Source organism: Felis catus, chromosome C2 (genome assembly GCF_018350175.1).
Source record: "Felis catus isolate Fca126 chromosome C2, F.catus_Fca126_mat1.0, whole genome shotgun sequence".
NCBI classification, from domain to species: Eukaryota; Metazoa; Chordata; class Mammalia; order Carnivora; family Felidae; genus Felis; species Felis catus.
In genome coordinates this window covers 149204116-149227639 of record NC_058376.1, presented here as the reverse complement: position 1 = coordinate 149227639, position 23524 = coordinate 149204116, and the positions used below count along the sequence as shown (strand labels likewise).

At 41.0% G+C, this 23524-nt stretch overlaps 1 protein-coding gene across 20 annotated transcripts in view; it reads right to left on the bottom strand.

Moving 5' to 3' along the window:
- Positions 1 to 23524, bottom strand: part of ULK4 (unc-51 like kinase 4) — a 577159-nt gene that overhangs the window by 456486 nt on the left and 97149 nt on the right. For 19 of the 20 annotated variants that reach the window (XM_045037803.1, XM_045037798.1, XM_045037797.1 and 16 more), the window contains 2 exons: positions 21562 to 21645; positions 3872 to 4033 (listed from right to left, as the gene is read on the bottom strand). In XM_045037803.1, coding sequence (XP_044893738.1) covers positions 3872 to 4033; positions 21562 to 21645 — 246 coding nt within the window. The remainder of the gene's footprint in view (positions 1 to 3871; positions 4034 to 21561; positions 21646 to 23524) is intronic. The other variant, XM_023260688.2, reaches the window with a different exon arrangement.

Here is a 23524-nt window from a genome sequence, read left to right as displayed (position 1 = left end):
AGGCCAGAAAGAATCTTAAGGTATCGGATTAAAATCGGAAGTGTCGATGTGAAAGCGTGAGTTTTGTTCCACATACGTACAATGATACACACACACACGCATTTATAAATGTATGTTTATGTATGGATATATTTTTTCCAAGTCTGAATTTTAAGAAGTCCTAGAAACAAAGACACCTCATAGCAGTAAGCACAAAGAGCACTCGGATCCTGTCCTCTAAATACCAAAGGTTCCCCGAAGAAATGATTGATTCCAGAGCTAGCGGAGAGCAAGTACATATTAAGCCAGAACATTGTGTGGTGTCAGAAGATAATGAAGGGCTCAAACAATGATAGAAATAGGTCCACAGAACACAGAAGCCGGCTTGAAGGGATGACACTGGCCAGATCTAGGAGGACTTCAGCATCCAAACAAACAATGCAAATAACAGAAGCAGGAGTGTCACATTAAGACCCACTGAAGTTATTCATCACAATAATGGTAGAAATACGTACATACACACGTGTGGGAGAAGGGAAAGAGCTTCCTCACAATAGAGTACCAAAAAATACCAAAGGCCTGTGTTTCCACAGCTCATGAGGTAGGATTTTCACATTTTTAAAGAGGTGTAGAAAACAAAACAGAAAGAATGTGTAACAGAGACTGTACGTGGCCTACAAAGCCCAAGATATTTATTATCTGATCCTTTTACAGAACGTGTTCGCCAACCTCTGACAGAGAAGGAATAATATACACAGATGATCCTCGCACGGCAGCCCTCCTCAACGTTGCTGGGGGGGCTTCATGAGGAAGCGGCACGCAGACCCGGCTGGAGCCTCCCCTACAAAACCAAAGCCCCATATTCTTTAAAACTGTCAAGGACGTGAAGTACAAAAAAAAAGACCGAGGAACTGTTTCGTACTGGAGGAGGTTCAAGAGATAGAAAAACAATACACAACACAGGATACTGAATAAGAGCCTGGAGCTAAGGTGAGAATTTTGGGGGACGACTTGAAAAATTTCACTGAAAAATTAATGACTCAGAAAAGTGCTAGAACAAAATATAAGAGGGGCACCTGGCTGACTCAGTTGATTAAGCATCCAACTCTGGATTTCGGCTCGGGTCATGATCTCACGGTTTGTGGGACAGAGCCCCACATGGGCTCTGCACCGACAGCACAGAGCCTGCTTGGGATTCTCTCTCTCCCTCTCTCTGCCCCTCTCCCACCATGTGCTCTCTCTCAAAAAGTAAATAAATAGACTTATTTTTAAGTTAAAAAAATATATACGTATATACCCCAAAACGAACGTGTGAAATTTAATAGCTCAGGTAAAGAAAGGGCTAGAAGGCACACAACTTGGGCAGGAACTGGAGAAAACTTAACCAAGAAAAGAAACCATGCTGAAGTATAAAGATGAAAATGACATAAACCCAACGGGCGCCTGTCAGTTAAGCGTCCAACTCTGGATTTCGGCTCAGGTCATGATCTCGCGGTTCATGAGTTTGAGCCCTTCACCCGGTTCTGTGCTGACAGCTCGAGGCCTGGAGCCTTCTACGGATTCTGTATCTCCCTCTCTCTCTGCCCTGCCCCCACTCATGCTCTTTCTCAAAAGTAAACATTCGAAAATAATAATAAAAGAAAATAACATAAGCCCAATCAAAGGAAGACTTTTTTCTAAGGGCCAGGATTAAAACAGATGTTCTAAGATACCCAGAGGCCTCACGGAAGTTCCCTGACATACTTTGCAAGCTCCTTCTGACAATCTTTCTGTAAATACTAATACGATAATTTAGGGTTCTTTTCTACCATTTTGAAATTACACGGCTCCAGAAGCACATGTGTGTGTCTGTGTGAAAGAGAGACAGACAGATGCTCCACATCCTTTGCTTAATGACATTCAGTAAGCAGAACTGTTAGCCCTTAATCTTCAGAATTACATTGGTCAATTTAAGATAAGAACTGGAAAATATCCACAAATACCCTCAGGATTTAGCAACATGAAAGCCAGTGGAGATCTCAGCAAGATCAGCCTCAGTGGCATTTTAGGACAGACACCACATTGGGTTAAAGAGGAAACGGGCCAGAAAGGAGGAAGAGTTGGTAACAATAACTCTTTTTATTACTTTATTTTTTAATGGTTGTTTTTGAAGGAGACAGAGATGGAGCGTAATTGGGGGAGGGGCAGAGAGAGAGGGAGACCCAGAATCCGAAGCAGGCTCCAGGCTCCGAGCGGTCCACACAGAGCCTCACAGGAGCTTGAACTCACGGGCTGTGAGGTCATGACCTGAGCCGAAATCGGATGCTTAACCGACTGAGCCACCCAGGCACCCCTATAGCAGTAACTCTTTAGAGAAGTATGGCCATGAAGGGAGATATGCAGCCCAGAGACACTTTGATATGTTTGTATATGTGCTTTTTTTTTTTTAATGGGGTAAAGAATACATGAATGCTGATTAGAAGGATCTAGTAGAGAAGAGAGTTAAAGATTTAGGAAAGAGGGGTGCCTGGGTAGCTCAGTCAGTAAAGTGTCTGACTTTGACTCAGGTCATTATCTCACACACGGTTCATGAGTTTGAGCCCCACATCAGGCTCTGTGCTGACAGCTCAGAGCCTGGAGCCTGCTTCGAATTCTGTCTCTCTCCCTCGCTCTCTGGCCCTCCCCCACTCACATTCTCTCTCTCCCTCAGAAATGAACAAACATGAAGGGGCACCTGGGTGGCGCAGTCGGTTAAGCGTCCGACTTCAGCCAGGTCACGATCTCGTGGTCCATGAGTTCGAGCCCCGCGTCGGGCTCTGGGCTGATGGCTCAGAGCCTGGAGCCTGTTTCCGATTCTGTGTCTCCCTCTCTCTCTGCCCCTCCCCCGTTCATGCTCTGTCTCTCTCTGTCCCAAAAATAAAATAAACGTTGAAAAAAAAATTTTTTTTAAATAAAAAAAAAAAAAATGAACAAACGTGAAAAAAAATTATAAAAATAAAAATCAAAGGACTTAAGAGAGAGGAAAAAAATAAGCATTTGAATGAGATTCCCAAGGAGCGAACAGGAAGAAGACGTGAAGAAACACGGGAGAGATCTGTCTCTGCAGGAGAAGGGACAGTTCATCAATCGTAACAGGAGGGAAAGACAGCTCAGGTGTGGATGTAAACAGGTCTACAGACGTGGCAGACAGACACCGGGATAATTACCACTGGAGGTTGATTTTCTCTGCCAGGTATGGGGGAAAGTCATTTACTGAGGATGCAGGAGAAAAATGTGGGTTGGAGGTTTAAGGGAAGAAAACAAGGGACAAAAGGGAGAGGTGGAACAATGAGCAGGCAACAGAAAGATGAGACCGGTGATCAAAAAGAGTATTTTCATAAATCATAGGAGCAAGGGTTGTATTTGTTTAACAGACTGGTAAATTGATACAACCACGTTAACACATCTTCATGCATAATTATCTTCTACACCAAGTCACTACAACCATGTGAGCAAAGAAGTAGACAACCAATCAAAATATAAAAGCTGCAAAACCACAGACGCCTCAACACTAACATGAATTCACTTTATAATTAATTCATGATAAATGCATTTAGCAGAAAATCTGAAAGAGGGAGCTCAGGAAAAGTCAGGGAACACTAAATGTAAACCAAAACAAATGCTGTACCCTACCCACCAGCACCCACTAGCACTTCCAAATGATTTTTAAAACCATTTCCCAACAGTCCCAAGGTTTTCCAGCCCCAGCTTTGAAAATTTTACTTTAGGAGAAAATTGTTGTTCTCACCAAATATATTACTCTGATATTTCTGTGTCCTACCTATCCGGTGAGATTTACTCTGTTTGTGGCACAATTCTTCAAATTCGGTGTTTAAATACACCCAGATATATCCCTAAAAGATGCTCCGCTTACCGATATTGCTGTTATCCTGAGAGAATCAACAGTGGAATGTCTGAATAAGAACCATAAAGCGGGTCCAATTTCTCCTGTAATAAAGCCCTGGGCCTGAGCAGAAAAGGTAGTGCAGACATTTTCAATAATCTTTGCTGCCATGTGATTCACAACACGTTCTTCCTAGAGAAGGAAAGAGAGAAGAATAAAAGGGAGTTATTTAGGGGTGCCTGGGTAGCTGAGTCGATTAAGCATCCAACTTCGGCTCAGGTCACGATCTCACGGTTCATGAGTTCGGGTCCTGTGTCGGGCTCTATGCTGACAGCTCAGAGCCTGGAGCCTGCTTCGGATTCTGTGTCTCCCTCTCTCTCTGCCCCTCCCCCACTCATGCTCTGTCTCTCTCTCTCTCTCTCTCTCTCTCTCTCTCAAAAATAAACATTAAAAAATATTTTTAAAAAAGGGGGGGAGTTATTTACCAAAAGATATATACATACATATCATTTCTACAAAACCACTGCAAATAAAGGCCTGATAACAAGAGTGTTTCATCTGACCCTGCGTGTTTTATGCATTTCAGTAGGTGTAATCATTCCTTTAGGCTATTATGAAATTATTATAATTTAATCACTAAACCAGTTTAATCATTTCATCACTAAAATCTAGCATAACATAATTTTAATATATTTTAATAAAAAGACTGACTGGAAAACCGTATGGAGGTTCCTCAGAAAGTTAAAAACAGAACTACCTATGATCCAGCAATCTACCTCAAAGACACAAAAACAGTGATTCAAAGGAAGACATGCACCCCCATGTTTCTAGCAGCACTATCAACAGTAGCCAAAGTATGGAAAGAGCCCAACTGTCCATTGACTGATGAATGGATAAAGAAGATGTGGTATACACACACACACACACACACACACACACACACACACACAAATTACCCATCAAAAAGAATGAAATCTCGCCATGTGCAATGATGTGGATGGAGCTAGAGAGTAATGCTAAGCTAAATAAGTCAGAGAAAGACAAATACCATATGATTTCACTCCTATGTGGAATTTAAGAAACAAAACAGACGAACAAGGCAGGGTTAGGGGTGGGGGTGGGGGGTTAAACCATGAGACAGACTTTTAATTATAGGGAACAAACTGAGGATTACCAGAGGGGAGGTGGCCAGGGAGACAGGTAGAACAGGGTGATGAGGACTAAGGAGGGCACCTGGGATGAGCACTAGGTGTTGCACGTAATTGATGACTCACTAAATTCTACACCTGAAACAACTATTACGCTGTATGGTAACTAACAGGAATTGAAATGAAAACTTAAGGAAAAAAATTTTTAAAGGCTGAAACCATCTGAAACATATGCAGTATGAGCAGAATGTAAAAATGGAAGAGAATTTTAAAATCTGAAGGACGAAGCAAAACAAGCTTCAGGAATCACTCAGGGCTGGGAGTATTAGTGTAGCAATCAGCCAAAGAGCATTTAAAATACAAGGCAATGTCTTAGGAAAGGTATTGCCTCTGTGGTGTGATACCAGACTAAAGGCTACTCCAGGCTGGCGTAACAATGCTTAAAAACTAGCCTCAAAAAGGATCAAACTGCTTCCATGTAACTTGGATGAGTTCAAGAAAAAGCACACAAGCACTTTAAAAAGAAAAACTTTTTTTTTAATAAAATCTTTAAAAAAGAATACAAACACTCCAGCACCTAACAATATAAAAAGCACAATGTCCAACATCCGCTTAATATGGTCACACATGCGAAGACACAGAAAAACAGGACTCCTAGGAAGAAAACTCCATCAGTAAAATGACACAGGTGATAGACTCAGAAGAAAAATATATTAAAATGGATAGTATAGTTTATACACTCAAGAAAGAAGAAGAAAGCATAGCATAAGCATGATAAAAAGGTGAAATAAGGGCGCCTGGGTGGCTCAGTCGGTTAAGCATCCAACCTCGGATTTTGGCTCAGGTCATGATTCCAGGGTTGTGGGATCAAGCCCACATCAGGCTTCGCACTGACCGTGCTTGGGATTCTCTCTCTTCCATTCTCTCTGCCCCTCCCCCTGTGCATGCACACGCTCTCTCAAAATAAACTTTTAAGAAAGTGAAATAGAAGATACAAAAATGGCCTGAAAGGCTAGAAATTAGTCTTATAATGAAAAATACACTGAGTTGGATTAACAGATTAGACTCTGCAGATCCAATGATTAATGAACTTGAAGGCATGGCAATTAGCAATAAAAACTATCCAAAATAAACACAGAATGAAAATTGGGGGGGACAATGGAACAGAGCATCTTAGCATCAGTGAACCATATAGGACAACTTCAAACAACCTTATGTATGTGCGGTGAAAATCTCAAAGGTGACAGGAGTGGGGGAAGGTTGAAATACTGGCTGAAAAGTTTTAAATTCATAAAAACTGGTAACTGTCAATTTAAGAAATTCAATGAACCTCAAGAGGGAAGGAACAACAACAACAACAACAACAAAATCACACCAAGGCACATCATAAACTGCTAAAAAGCAGTACTAAAAAGAGATACTTAAAAGCAGCTAGAGTAAAAAGACACATTATGCAGAGAGGAAGAACAATAAGGTTGATGGGACACTTTTCATCAGAAAAGTAGATTCCAAAAGAAAGAAGATTCCAGAACAAAGAGTATCTCCAAGGGATAAAGGTCATTTCACAAGAGATAAAAAAGTCATTCAACAAGAGAATATAACAATCCTAATTATTTATGCCCCTTAATAATGGAACTTCAAAATACCTGAAGCAAAACCTGATAAAACTGAGAGAATAGAAAAATCCACAATTTTAGCTGGGAAATTCAATACCCCCTACTCGGTCACTGACAGATCAAGTAGCCAGAAAGTCAGTAAGGATACAGCAAGATAACACTATCACCCAACTTCGACACTGATAGAATACTCGACAAAGGTAAAATAGAATGTTTTTTTTTCAAGATCACACAAAACATTACCATGTTACAGTATACACTGACCCATAAAACATCCCACGAAACTCTGTACTCATGAGTTAATTGGAGATGAGTCACAGACTTAAATGGGAAAGCTAAACCAAAAACCTTCTAGAAAAGATCATAAAGAGTATCTTAGCTATTTTGAGGTAGGCAAAGCTTTGTTAGGAAAAAGGCACGAAGCATAAAAGAAAAAACTGTTAAATTAACACTCATGAAAGTTGTAAATTTATCCTCATGACACCATTATTGCCTCGTCGTGTCTTAGACTAGGAGGAAATATTTACAATACGCACATACTGAATACCTGAATATTTTATGTAAGTTCTATGTCAACTGAAATATTGACAATTACATTAAAAATTCTATGTAGAATACAATCCCATGTTTGTTTAACAAGAACATACACATATGTAAATATCTAAGTAAAAAAAAAAAGCATAGAAAGAGATACAATACCTATTAACAATGAGTATAATAGGTGTGAGTTGTGGGGTCCAATAGTTCTATTTTAGACATTGCTTAAATTGTTACAGTACATACGTAAATTTTTTCAATCAAAAAATTATGTATTTTTCATGAAAATGCAAAAAAAAGTAGGAAGATACTGAGTTATAGATCTAGGTTCAAACCATTCTACCAACTGTATACCCTTGGGCATTTTCACCTCTGTGCTTTAGCTTCTTCATCTATAAAAATAAGACACAAAGCAGTTTGGAAATTACATAACATACGCGGATACTTCACCTAGGTCATAAAAAATAGCATATTTTTTAAGTAATATATTTTTAACATGTTAGCTTCACTTCCAATTATTAGTATCACAAAGTATGAATTATAAGGCTGCTAGAAAAACAGTTTTAAAGTTACCTGAACTTCTTCAATGCTTCCTCCCCATTCCTGATGTTTCCTCCCTTGTGGCTAGAATATAACCCTTTCATCCTCTCTCTGTTCCTTTATTCATTATACCCAAGAGAAAAGAAAATGTTTCACCTAGTTGGTAAATTTGAAAACAATAAACAGCATGCCTAACCACTCAGCTCAACTCCTGCCCCTTTTTCCTTGAACCCAGGCCCATCCACACAGAGTCGTTTTCTCATATTCCCCATCTCAAGTCTTACCTAGAGAGGTACTCCACTTGGAAAGTGCATCAGTACCTGAGGGGTGCAAAGATTCCCTGAGGTGGGAGTGCAATATAAGGAAACCTACCTGCCCACAGATACCAAGCTATGTCCTCCACCCTCCCTAGCTCTCAGTAATACATGTATGACATGTTGGTCTTTTATGCCTTGCTCTGTGTCTTCTCATTAGGTTCTGAAACCTTTGCCCTGCGATGTAGAGGTGGGGAGCAAAGTGCTATCTGGGGGGAAGAATTTTCTCAAACACCTTAACATGTGCTTTCCATCACAACCATCAGCCAAATCCTAGAGGACTCATTCCTATTACTTGAAAACCACCACTATTTTAGCACTCAGGTTGGAAAGGAGCCATGTGTCATCCCAGTGCTCTATAAACTCACTGAGGCTGTCAGGTCAATTCAACTTGCTACTACCTGAAACGAGCTATCCTGGTCCCTCTGAAATCCCCTGTGGGATGCAATACAAGCAGTAAGATTGGTGTTATTTTCTGCCTAATTAACTCTTCAGAAGGGATAACTGGACTGAACCAATATCCATCACTTAAATCAAAGACCTATTTCATCATATTATGAGGATAAAAGTTATGATGATTAGGAAATGATCCTATGAAAATAAGCCTATGATGATTACGCTTATTAATGAAGAGTTATACTCATTTTTAATAATGGTAAGTAGATCTAATAATGTATTGTGGGCAGTCTTAAAAAAAATTTCACTGCCAATGTTATTTTAGTCTACATGCCTACTTCTTCAAAAAGGAGTATCAAAATTAACATCTAAAATATTGACATTAGGGGTGCGTGGGTGGCTCAGCCCATTAAACACCTGACTCTTGATTTTAGCTCAGGTCATGATCTCACGGTTATGAGATCAAGCCCCACATCAGGGTCTGCGCTGGGCTTGGAGCCTGCTTAAGATTTCCTCTCTCTCTGTCCCTCTGCCTCTCCCCTCCTCAAAAAAACACTGACATTATTTTCACATTTGTTGGTTTAGCAAAACTATGATCTTTCTTCTAAAGACTCCAAGGTATCTGGAGTTTATTTTCCCCGGTTTACTGTTTTAGTAACTCATTAAATCAAGAAAACAGGATTTCTATTTCTTACAATATAGTGGGCTAGATATCTGGACAACTCTATCCCTCCAAAAGCAATCCAAATGCTAAATTTAAAATAAGAAAATAAACAAACCTTCTTAAAAGCATCAGTGAACTAGGACCAAATTGTTAGGCCAGTGACTGTATAGGCAAGAACTCTGAGAGATACCCTCAGAGATATCCAGAGCACTTAAGCTGATGTTTACCCTGAGAGCACTTGTCTAACAAGGTGAACAAAAGGAATGAGAGGGCAGGCGAGTACCCACACAAGTTGGAACTTAGATGAAGAACCAGCACCACCAAGTAAAGCTAGAGCTCCCAGTGGCCACAACCAAATATAATAGAGATGAACAAAAAGTAACTTTTCCATCTTGCCGACTCCCCACTGATCTGAGTTGGGGGCTGCAGGTGTATGTTAGGGAAAGGAGATTACAGGGAAAAAAGCCCAAAAGCTAAAAGTGTAAGTAGGCCCTCACTTGAATTACAGAGTATCTCCTTCAAAAGAGCCACAGTTGGTCTAACAGCTAATTTCTTAACAGCAACAAGTGTAGTCAGAAGACACTAAAACAATACCTTTAATTGTTAAAAATACTGTCAACCCACAATTGTATTCACAGAAAAAAATGTATTTTAACAAGAGCAACAGAATAGCCATTAAAAGAATAAAAATAATCTTTAAAAAAGCAAACCAAGGGGCGCCTGGGTGGCGCAGTCGGTAAGCGCCCGACTTCAGCCAGGTCACGATCTCGCGGTCCGTGAGTTCGAGCCCCGCGTCGGGCTCTGGGCTGATGGCCCAGAGCCTGGAGCCTGTTTCCAATTCTGTGTCTCCCTCTCTCTCTGCCCCTCCCCCGTTCATGCTCTGTCTCTCTCTGTCCCAAAAATAAATAAACGTTGGGAAAAAAAAAAAAAAAGCAAACCAAAAGGACATGAAGAAAAAATAAACACAAAACAGAATAAACAAAAGCAGAAAATAAGATGCCAGCTATAAATACAACTATACCAACAACTACAATAAACATAAATGGACTAAATACTAAAGAAAAACTATAAAGCAGAAATTTTGTTAAACACTGTACGAAGAGACACACCAAAAATAAATTCATTTGGGGACACCTGGGTGGCTCAGTCGGTTAAGCATCCGTCTTCAGCTCAGGTCATGATCTCATGGTTTGTGAGTTCGAGCTCCGCATCAGGTTCTGTGGTGACAGCTCAGAGCCTGGAACCTGCTTCAAATTCTGTGTCTCCCTCCCTCTGCCCCTCTCCCACTTGTGTTATGTCTCTTTCAAAAGTAAATAAAAACATTAAAAAATTTTTTAAATTTATTCAACTAGAAAGGCTAAAAATAAGAGAATGAAAAAAGAAATATCAGTCATATCTAATCCAACAAAGGATGGTATAAGCAAATTAATATCAAAGGACATAAGCTTTGGACAAAAAGCATTACCATTGATTTTTTAAGGTAACAACATAATGATAAAAATGTCAGTAAACCAAGGGAACTATAATCTAAATTTTTATGTATCTAATTACCAATATTCAAAATACATAAAAGCAAAATACAACAAAAGTGCAATCCTACCAAGGAAAGTATTTAAAAACATGTCTCAGTAGCTGATTAAAATAGAGAAAAAGCAATCAGCATAGATACAGAAGACTTGTATCCCTATCAATCAGATTAACAAGCCTGACCTAATGAGCAGAAAAAAAACTTTATCCAACAATGGCAGAATTCACCATTTTTTCCCTGAATATACACACATAGTGAGTCATGAAAGAAGTCTCAACAAATTCTAAATGACTGAAATCATACATACAGCGCTTCCTCTAAACATGATACCCTAAGTTAAAAATAATAATAAAAAGATACATAGAAAAACTGTAAGGATAGGTACGAAATGAGAAAGAAACAAAGGAGCTACAGGATTATTAAGAGTACAAAGCATGTAATGGGATAAAAATAAGTCAAAAGAATGTGAAAATTTGAACAGAAATCCAACCAATATAAATCCTTGAAAGGTATTATCATTGACGTTTCGCCAGTTTTTACATACTGAATGCAGCAGAGCCAAACTCTGAAACCTCCTCTGTGAAGTCACCTGCCACAGGAGGAGAGGATATTCAACCTCACCCTTGCACGTAAAATGCAATGCTGTGTGCTTCTTACCTTACACCACCTCTCTGGAAGCTGATCTATCTCACTTGGTGCTAAGGGTCCCTTCCTCATGCCATTCTCAACGGTTCACTTCAAGACACATCAGGTAACTCCATCCTTAATAAGCCCTTTTGCCTCCTACTGAATAGGGCTCAAAACATTTCGGATGGTGGCTCTCTGGTCCTCCCCATTCGGCAGACAACCACGACTTCTGGTGCGGTGCCAGTCACGTCCCCAAGACACGATGGTGAAGGTCAGAGCGAATGAATTCGGCTGTATCGGGCACCTGGTAACCAGGGCTGCTTTTAACTCTGGCAAAATGTGTATTGTCAGCATCAATGACCCCTTCGTTGACCCCAACTACATAATCTACGTGTTCCAGGATGATTCCACCCACAGCAAATTCAACGGCACAATCAAGGCTGAGAACTGAAACCTCATCAACGGAAAGCCTCTCTCCCGTCAGCATCAAACGGGGCGAGGCTAGTGCTGAGCATGTTGCTGAGTCCACCGGGGTCTTTTCCACCATAGAGAAAGCTGGGGCCCAGAGGATCATCATCTCTCCCCCTTTTGCTGATGCCCCGTGGTTGTGATGGGCATGAACAACGAGAAGACCGTCAGCAACGCTTCCTGCTTCCCCAATTACTTGGCCCCTCTGGCCAAGACCATCCATGACGATCCCAGCACCGTGGAGAGAATCACGATTCGTGACTCCGTGCCATCCGTGCCATCACTGCCACCCACAAGACTGGGGACAGTCCCTCTGGGAAGCTGTGGCACGACAGCCCAGAGGCTTCCCATAACGTCATCCCTGCTTCTACTGGCACCACCGTGGCTACAGGCAAGGTCGTCCCTGAGCTGAACGGAAAGCTCACTGGCATGGCCTTTCCATGTCCCCACCTCCAACCTGTCAGTCACGGATCTGACCTGACGCCTGGAGAAAGCTGCCAACAGGATGACATCAAGAAGGTGGCAAAGCAGGCCCGGAAAGGCCCCCTCAAGTGCATCCCGGGCTACCCTGAGGACTGGGCTATCTCTTGCAACTTTCACAGTGACACCCACTCTTCCACCTTCAATACTAAGGCTGGCATTGCTCATTGGTAAAGCGGTCAAACTCATTTCCTGGCAATAAATTTGGCTGCAGTAACCAGGTGGCGGACATTATGGTCCACGTGGCCTCCAAAGAGTAAGAGCCCCCTGAGCCACCAGCCTCAGCAAGAGCAAGAGGCAGAGAGATGCCCTCAGGTGCTGGATGTCCATGCCCCAACTCAACCCCCAATATACTGTGAATCTCTTAACTGCTACACAGTTTCCATCCCAGGTCCCCTGAAGAAGGCGGGAGGCTCAGGAGCCCTTCCTTGTCACATACCATCAATAAAGCACACTGTACCCAGCCAAAAAGAAAAATTATGGCTAGTTTAATAAAGAAAACACTGGATCACTCACAGTCCACATACATGTTGCCAACTCTCACTGCAGAAACATCAACAGAGGGGTGAGGACCCAGAAAGAACCTGATGTTGAGGCACACACATTTCTTTATCAGAACATTAAACTGTGACAGGAACAAAATCAGAAAATCTAACTCTACATTTTCACTTGTATCAAAAGCCAAGAATTTTAAACTAAGTTTTCCCTGTGTTTTAGGCCTAAAACATTTCAAAGATAATACATTTAATGTCCAACATCTCTAGCACTTCTTTCTAATTTGAGCCTGGTCTTTTCTAATTAAACACAAAAGCAACTTTAACACTAGTTTTCATTTTTAAAAAAAGAGAGAGAACTCTAATTTCAAAATGCAAATTAAATGTCCTCTTAAAATAAATGTTACTGCAAAATTATCTAGTAAGCTGTTATTCAGAAAAAAATAAAGCCAATGGTTTATATGTTTTTTGGACCTCATATTTTTAACTACAACCTATGCATTGTGAGTTCAGCACCTATAATCACACACAGACTATTATGCAGGTTATCAAAACAGATGTGGTTGATTAGATACAAACATACAAATAATCTTCTCCCGTAAATATGTGGAAATTCCCTAGGAGCTGCTTCTGGCTTGTCATTGTAGAATATTAGGCTACTACCTACCCAGATAAAAATAAACACTTCAGGGGTACCTGGGTGGCACAGTCGGTTAAGTGTCCGACTTGGGCTCAGGTCATGATCTCATGGTTTGTGGGTTCGAGCCCCGCATCAGGCTCTGTGCTGACAGCTCAGAGCCCGGACCCTGCTTCGGATCCTGTGTCTCCCTCTCTCTCTGCCCCTCCCCTGCTCACGCTCTGTCTCTCAAAAATGAGTAAACGTTAACAAAAAAAATTTTAATATAAAAACAAACACTTCAAAGAAAGGTCAGCTTTCTCACCCTCCTTATCCCATGCATATATAAACATACATCACGTAAGCTCATTGCCAAATATTCCTGAGATCAATACAGCAATGACCCCAAGGGGGCAACTGCTCCTTAGTACTGTATACAACATTAAGGTCAAAGCAATGGAAGGGAAAGTTGTCAGACTCAGAGGAGGCCCAAGTCAGAAGCTCATGGAAGGTCATGAAGCACAAGGACCCTCCTATACAGGAAACACCACCAGATGGGTCACCTAGACCTTGGCCAACACCAAACCACTGAAGAGTTACATGTGTAGGATTGAAATCCACATCCTCTCTCAGCTGAAGGTCTTGGAAATGCCAACCCCAACTCTGAAACGGATTCAGTATCCTCATAGATACCTTTTCTTCCACACTGCCACCCTCCTTTTTCAACAGTCACATAAGATCTTCTGAACTGCTTGTGTGACCCACCATATGTCTCTTACTCTCTGATTACTTCTCTTCTCTCCCTCTAAGCACTGACATCTGTCACAAGGACAAAAACATTTGACTCATTTCTCTATCACCATTGTTAAAGTTACAGAAATCGTGTTCAGAAAGTAGGCTGTTTGGAAAACACCGCCATAATATCTTAGGGAACTTTAAAAAGAGAAAACCTACTGAAAATGATCTTAAACTCCTGACACTCTCAGTGTAAGCCCACAGCTTCCTCTCCCACAGTGCATCACACAGCATGCCATAGGGTAGGTCTGTGGGCAAATTACTTTGAAAATGCTGTATATTCTCCCAAGTAGTTCATAATTACAAGCTCTGAAAAGTACTAACAACAAATCAAACTGCTCAACCTTGTTTAATCTGGTGTCTCTAAGTATTTGACTAGAAAATGCTTTATTCTTTTAACACCTATAAATATCCCGGGCAGGGGCGCCTGGGTGGCGCAGTCGGTTAAACGTCCGACTTCAGCCAGGTCACGATCTCGCGGTCTGCGAGTTTGATGGCTCAGAGCCTGGAGCCTGTTTCCGATTCTGTGTCTCCCTCTCTCTCTGACCCTCCCCCGTTCATGCTCTGTGTCTCTCTGTCCCAAAAATAAATAAACGTTGAAAAAAATAATAAATAAATAAATAAATAAATAAATAAATAAATAAATAAATAAAATAAATATCCCGGGCAAAGCTAATTTTCTATGCATTATGAACAAAAAAGTTTATAACTTAAAACTGCAGTTGGCGTCTAAAAAGAAGTCTACATATCAAATTAAGATGAAGTAAAATTTCTTTAAAAAATGAAGTAAAATTTCTATACTGCTTTCTTCCCAATGCAGAAATTAAAGAAAAGGGCTAAAAATCGAATCAATTTGGCCCATATTCAACAAGACCCATTACAAAGTTTTGATGTGGGAAAAAAAAAAATCAGTAATTGAGGCAAAAGAACATCTCAATATATTTAAAACAATAGAAACAGCACAACAATGTGAACGTACTCAATACCACAGAACTATATATACTTAGTGGTCAAAGTGGTTTAGTTTTATGTTACAGTGTGTTTTACCACAATTTTTTTTTAATCCAAAGAGAAACAGGACAAACCACTTTCTTGACAATAAGGTAATGCAACTTTGTTACTTTAACAAAGAAAAAAAAAAGCAATAAAATCCCACCCACATGAAAAAGTTTTAACCACCTCAAAAACAACCCTGGATCAAGGACAAATTTAAAGCTAGAACTAGGGACTATCAATAAAATAGCAATAATGGAAACACTACATGTCAAAACTAGTGAGATACGGCTAGCATGGAACGAAAAGTTAACAGCCTGAGATGTCTTACTGAGTGCACAAGAAAGAAACCAAAGCAAATGAAGTTACCAAAACAACAATAAAAGGCTGGTATACAGGACTAAGGATAAAAAAAAATTTCTTTCCTAAAAACTGAAGGCAGGGCAGCATCTTAATTTATCTTTACCTTTCCTGCACCTAGCGGTACATAATAGATGTTTCATAAATGTTATCTGTAAAGAATGCGACCTACATCTGAGAGGTAGCTTAAGCAATAAATTAAATACATCGGCTGAATCTCATCAAGAATTCAAAGGAACTTCAATCAGTTATCTTCAGTTTTTTTTTAATCAAATGTGTCATTCTCCTATTATTGGTCTTCTCATTGAGTATGCATTCCATTTTCTACTAATATCAACCGATTTTTCTCAAATTTATTTGCAGATGTGTTCTTAACATCCAAACAGGCAAACCTGAAAAGGTGAATCTAAAAACTACATGCAAGTGAAAGGAACAAAATTAACTGAGAAACTCTTGAAAAAGATTATGTTAGTAGGGGAAAACTCCCCATATCCTTAGTATTAAATAGAAAAGTATTAATTTAGATAGTATGACACAGAGACAGATAATAGACCAACAGAACCACAGAGCCCAGGAAAAGACACTGATGTGACAAGGGGACACTGCAGAGCAGTGGGAAGAGGGTGACTTTCTCATTAAAAAATCCTGGGAGAACTCATTACCCATATATATATTTTTTTAAGATAAAACTACCCAGGGGTGCCTGAGCGACTCAGTTGGTTAAGCATCCCACTCCTGATTTCAGCTCAGATCTTGATCTCGTGGTTTGTGAGTGCAAGCCCTGTGTCAGGCTCTGTGCTGACAGTGCGAAGCCTGCTTGAGATTCTCTCTCTCCTTCTCTCTGCCCCTCCCCTGCCCACGCACTCTTTCAAAAATAAAAACATTTTTAAAAAGATAAAACTACCTATACACAGCAGCGCACACACAGAACAATTACAAATAAAGTTCTAAATAAAGGAAAAATAAAACCTTTATTTTTTAATTTTTTTTTTAACGTTTATTTACTTTTGAGACAGAGAGAGACAGAGCATGAACGGGGGAGGGTCAGAGAGAGAGAGAGAGGGAGGGAGACACAGAATCTGAAACAGGCTCCAGGCTCTGAGCTGTCAGCACAGAGCCCGAAGCGGGGCTTGAACTCACGAACCGCGAGATCATGACCTGAGCCGAAGTCGGACGCTTAGCCGACTGAGCCACCCAGGCGCCCCAAACTAAAACTTTTAGAAGAAAATGGAATAGACCATCTAATGATGGTGAAGTAGAGAAGCATATGAGACACAAAAAGCCAATCATGACAGAAAAAAATTGATAAATTTAGCTACATTAAAATGAGGAACTTCTGCTTATCATCGGATATTGTAAGAAAATGAAAAGCCCTTGGGGCACCTGGGTGGCTCAGTTGGTTAAGAAAATGAAAAGTCCAACCACCATCAGAAAGGATCTAGTAACACATATAAACCAAAGATTAGTATCCAAAATGCACAAACATTCCAATGGATGAAGTGCCAACAGCATCAGCGTTTTTTTTCACAGTTCAGAAAACAAATGAATATAAATAAATGAATAAATGCATGTACATATGAATATATACATACACACCTATGTTACAACAAAGCAAGGAGAGCAAAATGTTAAAAACCGTTGACACTAAGTGATGGAAATAAAGGTCATTATAGTCTTCTTTCCTTTTCTAGTTATTTCAAACATTTTATAACAACAGGCTTGTGGTAAGGGAGGCAGTGTAGAGAATTCCTACAAAGCAACAGAAATCCCCCCCAAGAAAACAAAACAAGATAAATAAAAAAGGATGGTGACCATATTAGTAATCACAAAAATGCATATTGAAGCTATTATGAGAAAACGTTTAATGCCCAGAAGATTGACAAAAATTTAAAGTCTGACTAGATCAAATGTTCAAGACATGGGGTCAAGGGTACTCCTATACCCTACTGGTGGGAATACAAACTGATACAACGTGTGTCTGAGTGTATTGAGGCACATTCCAACAACGTACAATGCAGTAGTATAAATGAACTATAGTTTACACAATTGGCATGTATCAACTTCAACCTAATTGTGAGCAAAATAAAGTCTCCACAGGATTTGGTGCCATTTACTTATATAAAGTTCAGCCTTAAGAACCAATCAAAGATGCAAACGTGATGAAGAAATACTTGGGAATGTTTATCATAAAGTAAGAATAGTGGCTACTCCTTGCAAGAAAAGAGCAAGCTGCCATCCAGGAGGGACAGAGAAGAAATATGTTACGAGGTTTTTTGGGGGTTTTTTGGTTTTTTTTTTAAAGAGAGAGTGGGTGTTGGGAATGCAAGCTGGTGCAGCCACTCTGGAAAACAGTATGGAGGTTCCTCAAAACACTAAAAATAAAACTAACCTATGACCCAGCAATTGCACTACTAGGCATTTATCCACAGGATACAGGTGTGCTGTTTCAAAGGGGCACATGCACACCCATGTTTATAGCAGCACTATCCACAATAGCCAAAGTATGGCAAGAGCCCAAATGTCCATCAGTGGACAAAGGGATAAAGAAGATGTGTACATACATATATATATATATATATACATATATACATATATATACGTACATACATATATATATACATATATACATATATATACATATATATACGTACATACATATATATACATATATACATATATATACGTACATACATATATACATATATACATATATACATATATACATATATACATATATATACATATATATACATACATATATATATACGTATTACTCAACTATCAAAAAGAATGAAAGTTGCCATTTGCAACTACGTGGATGGAGCTAGAGGGTATTATGCTAAGTGAAATTAGAGAAAATCAAGTATCACATGACTTCACTCATATGAGGACTTTAAGACAGAACAGATGCACACAAGGGAAGGGAAGCAAAAATAATATAAAAACAGGGATGGGGAACATAAGAGACTCTCAAATATGGAGAACAAACAGAGGGTTACTGGAGGGGTTGTGGGTGGCGGGATGTGCTAAATGGGTTAGGGGCACTAAGGAATCTACTCCTGAAATCATTGTTGCACTATATGCTAACTAATTTGGATGTAAATTGAAAAAAATAACAAATTAAATTAAATAAATAAAAATAAAAATAAAGAGAGTGGGTGTATCAGTGTGCTTTTAACCATTCACATAAATTTCACATACTCTTTTGTTTATGATATATGTTTCACACACACACACCCCTACATCAGGAAATATCAGTAGGTGCTGGGGAAAGTTTTTCTACATGGAAAAAATTGTTGAAAATAAGAGGCTTAAAAATTATTCACCTTCAACTACATCCTAAATACATTAGATACATGCTAAAGAACTGCTACAATTCAGTTATTTTTGTAAACAAATCTTTTTTTAGGGGGGGATAATCACCCCCTAATCTATCTGTGTTACAGAGACAATGTTCAAGTTTAGGTTTCTCCCACTATCCCAAAGTACCCTGGTTCCTATGAAACCTTTAGGAAGCCCAAATGGTGTAAAACCAAGAGCTATCACCATAATTTAAACAGAAAAGGTTTTGAGTATTCCCAGACCCCAAAAATAACCTCTCTCAGGCTTCTCTGATACCTTAGGACACATCTTGTTAATGGATGCAGAAAATACATCAACACAAGGCACAGATGCTCGAAGGCACGGTGGGCTCAGTGGCTGGATGCTGAGATGCCGAACGTAGTTCCTGGGGAAGGAAGGACCTTGGCGGGCCACTCTCCCTGTTTCTCGGGACAGGCCGAGGCCTGCCTGTGTAACAACTGGCCGCAAAACAAACCTTGAATGCTGTTTGTGCTTTTTGCCTTTTTTCGTGGGAGCAGAAACCCTCTTCGTATTTCTTTCAATGAGAGAAAACAAGTACTAATGTGGGTCTTTCGTAAAAGTTAAGGGGCGTAACATGTACTTTTGAAAAGTGAGAGACACCTGCATGTGCTGTCCAAGCACATATTTAACTGCTTTTCTAACGTACAATAAAATTTTTGTAGAGAGGTCTGGACTTCCTTCCCTCTTTATGGAAAATACACAAGACCTGTCATATATACCAAGACAATAAAAGGCACATTTGCTACTAAAATACGAAGTATCATAATGATTAAAAATAATTGTTTAATAATACACACGGATATCAGGCATTATTCTTCATCTTACACATACAATGAAAACCACAGAAGGGTGTGGGAGAAAATATTCGATTAAGGATACAACCTCATGAACTAGAATTAGTAACCTTTTACTGCCCATTAATCTTATTATGGAAACTGGTCTGGATCACCCGGCAGAAGAACCAAGCGGCACTCGGAGATCTTGGAAGGAAGGAAGATTTATTTTACACGGGTGGGCTCAGAGGAGAGCATTCTCCAGAGATCTGAGTGCCGAATGCAGGTGGGAAGGGTAATTTATAGCGTCATCTTCCGCATTCCTGACGGCTTTCGGGCACGCTGCAAACAGGGCAGGAAGAACCCAGAAGAGGAGTCTCTAAGCTGGGAGTTAGAGCTTGTTTTAGTCCCATAGGCCATCTTATGGTGCAGAACTTTACTTATTTTCCCAACAGTAGTAATTTGGCACCTGAGGCAAGTAGGGTGGGAACAAGAATCTGGAAGGGAAGTCGTCAGACAGGGACTGAAATTCCCTAATTAGTCCTGTTGGCCGTCAAGTAACAGATTTTTCCCTAACAATCTTCGTTTTAAAAATTAAGATACAGGGGCGCCTGGGTGGCTCAGTTGGTTAAGCGGCCGACTTCAGCTCAGGTCATGATCTCGCGGTCCGTGAGTTTGAGCCCCGCGTCGGGCTCTGTGCTGACAGCTCAGAGCCTGGAGCCTGTTTCAGATTCTGTGTCTCCCTCTCTCTGACCCTCCCCCGTTCATGCTCTGTCTCTCTCTGTCTCAAAAATAAATAAACGTTAAAAAAAATTTTTTTTTAAATAAATAAAAATTAAGATACAAAGTTTGCAAAATTTCTTTACGCTGTGAAAAAAGTTCCTAGAAGACTCCCTCTCTGAGTTCCCATAGTTCTGTGCTTCCACATTTATACAGTTGACATAATCCACTTTGTTTTTATCTGATGTCCCCCAATAGGTAACATCACTGTGCGTGAAGAGTATTCATCATCTTCGTCTGTGTGTCCCCAAGTGTGCCTAGCTTGAGGTCTTGAGTGATAAACTGAAACACGTCTTTTGACTACAGAGAAACATGACTTAATTCTCATATCTTTGGTAAAGCACAATTTACTGGCTTTATTCATACCCCATAATGACAGCTGACATCTCCAACCCTACGGGCTAGGAAGTTTTCAAACTTCCTTTCTGGATCACTAGGGCAAGACCGTGCAGAGCACTCCTGCACCTGGAACATCATCCCTTACCATTCAATGACGCAGGAAGTAATGAACTCAAAAGGAACATGTTTACTGTGACATATTTTTTTCATTCCTTAAGGAATGTTTTTAGCCTATGGCTCTGCCTTGGGTGAAACAATGTCAAATGGTTTAAAGCAAACAGAAGACGTGACCCTTTTAGGTCAGCTACTCGATTCTTTACAAAGTCACACACAGGAGCTCCCTATGCCAGTCGGTTAGTTGGCCAGCTGGCTGGTTTGCAGCCACTACCAATGGCATGAGAAGGACCGTGAATGAATTGAAAAAAAGAATCACATGATAAATACCACTTAATATTAAAATCAATGGATACTGGCGGAAGGTTCCTGTTTCTGAACTGCACGGTGGCAAGCCGACAAGATAATCACGGGGCTGGTGAGGCCCCCAGCGAGGTCTCTGCATACACCCTGCTCGCTAAACTGGCGTGTCAAGGAGTTTAAGAGCAGGGGAGTATTGAGGATAGGTTATGAAGGAGCTACTTACGCTGCTTGTGTTTGCTATCGTATTTTAAAAAGGCGAGACGCTTCAAAAAGTGAATGAGAGAGCTGGCTCATTTTTGCACGTGCCCCACCACAGGTCACTTGCTCACAGCGGCTTGTCGGGATTATTTAAATTCAGGAGCGATACTCGGTTGACAAGCTCCCCGCACGGCCGCAGGCTACACTCCTCACACAGCGCCTGAAGGGTTATTACGATGGCGGGTGTCTACAGAGGACCACAAAGGAGCCTTACCCCTTCCCGAAGGCACCTCATTAGCACTGTGTACGAAGCCAAGGGAACGGCCCAGCATTCTCTAGGGTTCTTTTTTTTTTCTTCCTAAAAAAAAGTGGAAGGAAAAGCAGTGAAGCTAACAGCACAAAAGAGATTAACCCGTTCGAGAAAAAGGCCGTTTCAAACATACAAATTCTCTGAAGCTTCTTAATATCCTATTGAAAAGTATCACTACCTGGCAATTCTGACCCAGTGAGGGGGTCTTTTACTACGTTGTACACACAAGGTGTTTCTCCTTTCTCCTCATGTTCTATATGATGTTCATCAGACCCCTCCAGCAGAAGCCAGGCAGGAAGAAGAAAAAAAAAGAAAACTAAGAAATGACAATACGATCCACTTGGCAGAGAAACTACTCTATTGACAATCGTAGGTGAGAACACAGATATTCCTACCTGAAAGGTATTCCATTATTCGAAAGGATTTGAAAGCACAGAACTCACAGCTCTGAGGAGGATCTCAGGAAAACCCACAAGCATAAGTAAAAGGCAGTATGTTGCCCGGTAAGACAATGTGCTAAATAAAAATAAGCAAGTGTGACTGGTGGGTTCGCTGATTTTAAGGATATCGGCAAGGAATCTCTCACAGAAGAACCAAGTTAGGGTAACAACCACAGAAACACGACTGTAATTTCTCAAATAAAATCTAATTATAAATTAGGTACCACACAGAAAGACTGGGGGCGGGGGGTGGCAATTAATCCCTTTAAGGCAACGAATCTCTTTAGGTTCTGTTTGGAGAAAATATTTAAGACCATCCAAATTTTAGAACTGGTACCTTATTGGTCCAGATGCTTTTTATACGCATGATGAGAATCATGACCCATTAACACCGTATCCTTGCTCCATCACAGAATCCCACACGGGTCAGAGGCCAGACATTATCATCCCAGGCTGCTGCAGCCTGAAAATCACTATCGAAAATCACAAAAATTCAGCACCCAATTTCACGTCCAAACGTGACTTTCTTCCCTTCCAGCTCACTTGTTCAGACCGTCTACCACACCCTTTCTGTACTCTATCGCCTACCCTCCCCCAGCCACGTAGATCCCCTGGTCTGTCGTTGAATCCCTCCTGCCAAAGGCCAAAGCCCTTCCCCCCCCCCCCCCGTGTCCTTTTCCCTTCTCTGGGGAAACCAACCCCCGAGGGAGCCGGCGGCTTGCTTCCCCAGGCCTGCGCTCAGGCAGCGGGGCTCTGAGAGGGGTGACCCCAGAACACAGAGCCCATGGATGACGTGGGATCAGCAAGCCCAGGGAGCTTCGTGCTCACCGTGCAGCATCCGGTTCTCCGACCGACTCCCTCTCAGAAAGGGCCACTTCACAGCTGTGATCCTCTGGCCACAGAGATCACGGAAGTCGTGAGTGAGAAAGCAGCTCCCGGCGTTCCTACCCCTGAAGCCATCTGCTACTTACACCCAGCGGTTACAACGGGACAGGCTCCTCCACCCCTTCCACGTGGGCCCAGCATCCCATTCCCATCCTGCCTCCTCCAGGGTCATTACCTTGCTATCTACCCCATACTGCTAAATTTTCCAAGTCCTGTCCACGGGGTCCTTTCCATTTCCACTACAATAACCTCACCGTCCCCATCTTCCAAGCGGGGCTCCCTTCGGCCTCGGCCCCTCCATTCCTTTTCACACCTATTCTCGATTCACATTACTGGTCCCAGCTTCCGCACCTCCTGCTAGAGGCTCAGCGCGCTCCAGGATGCTTTCTTCCAACTCCCTCGCTTGAAGTCAAGTAAATAAACATATAAAACAGCTCCTGTTGGGTTTCTGGTGACTTTCACGCCACTCGATCCAGCAGGCTCTTTTCAGAACTTTTTCATGGACCGTCAGCTCCCTCAGCCCTACTGGCTTTCTCTTTCCTGAAACACCCTCTTCGCACGCCGAACTTCACTCCTGCTTCGCTTACTCTCATTTCAGCTCA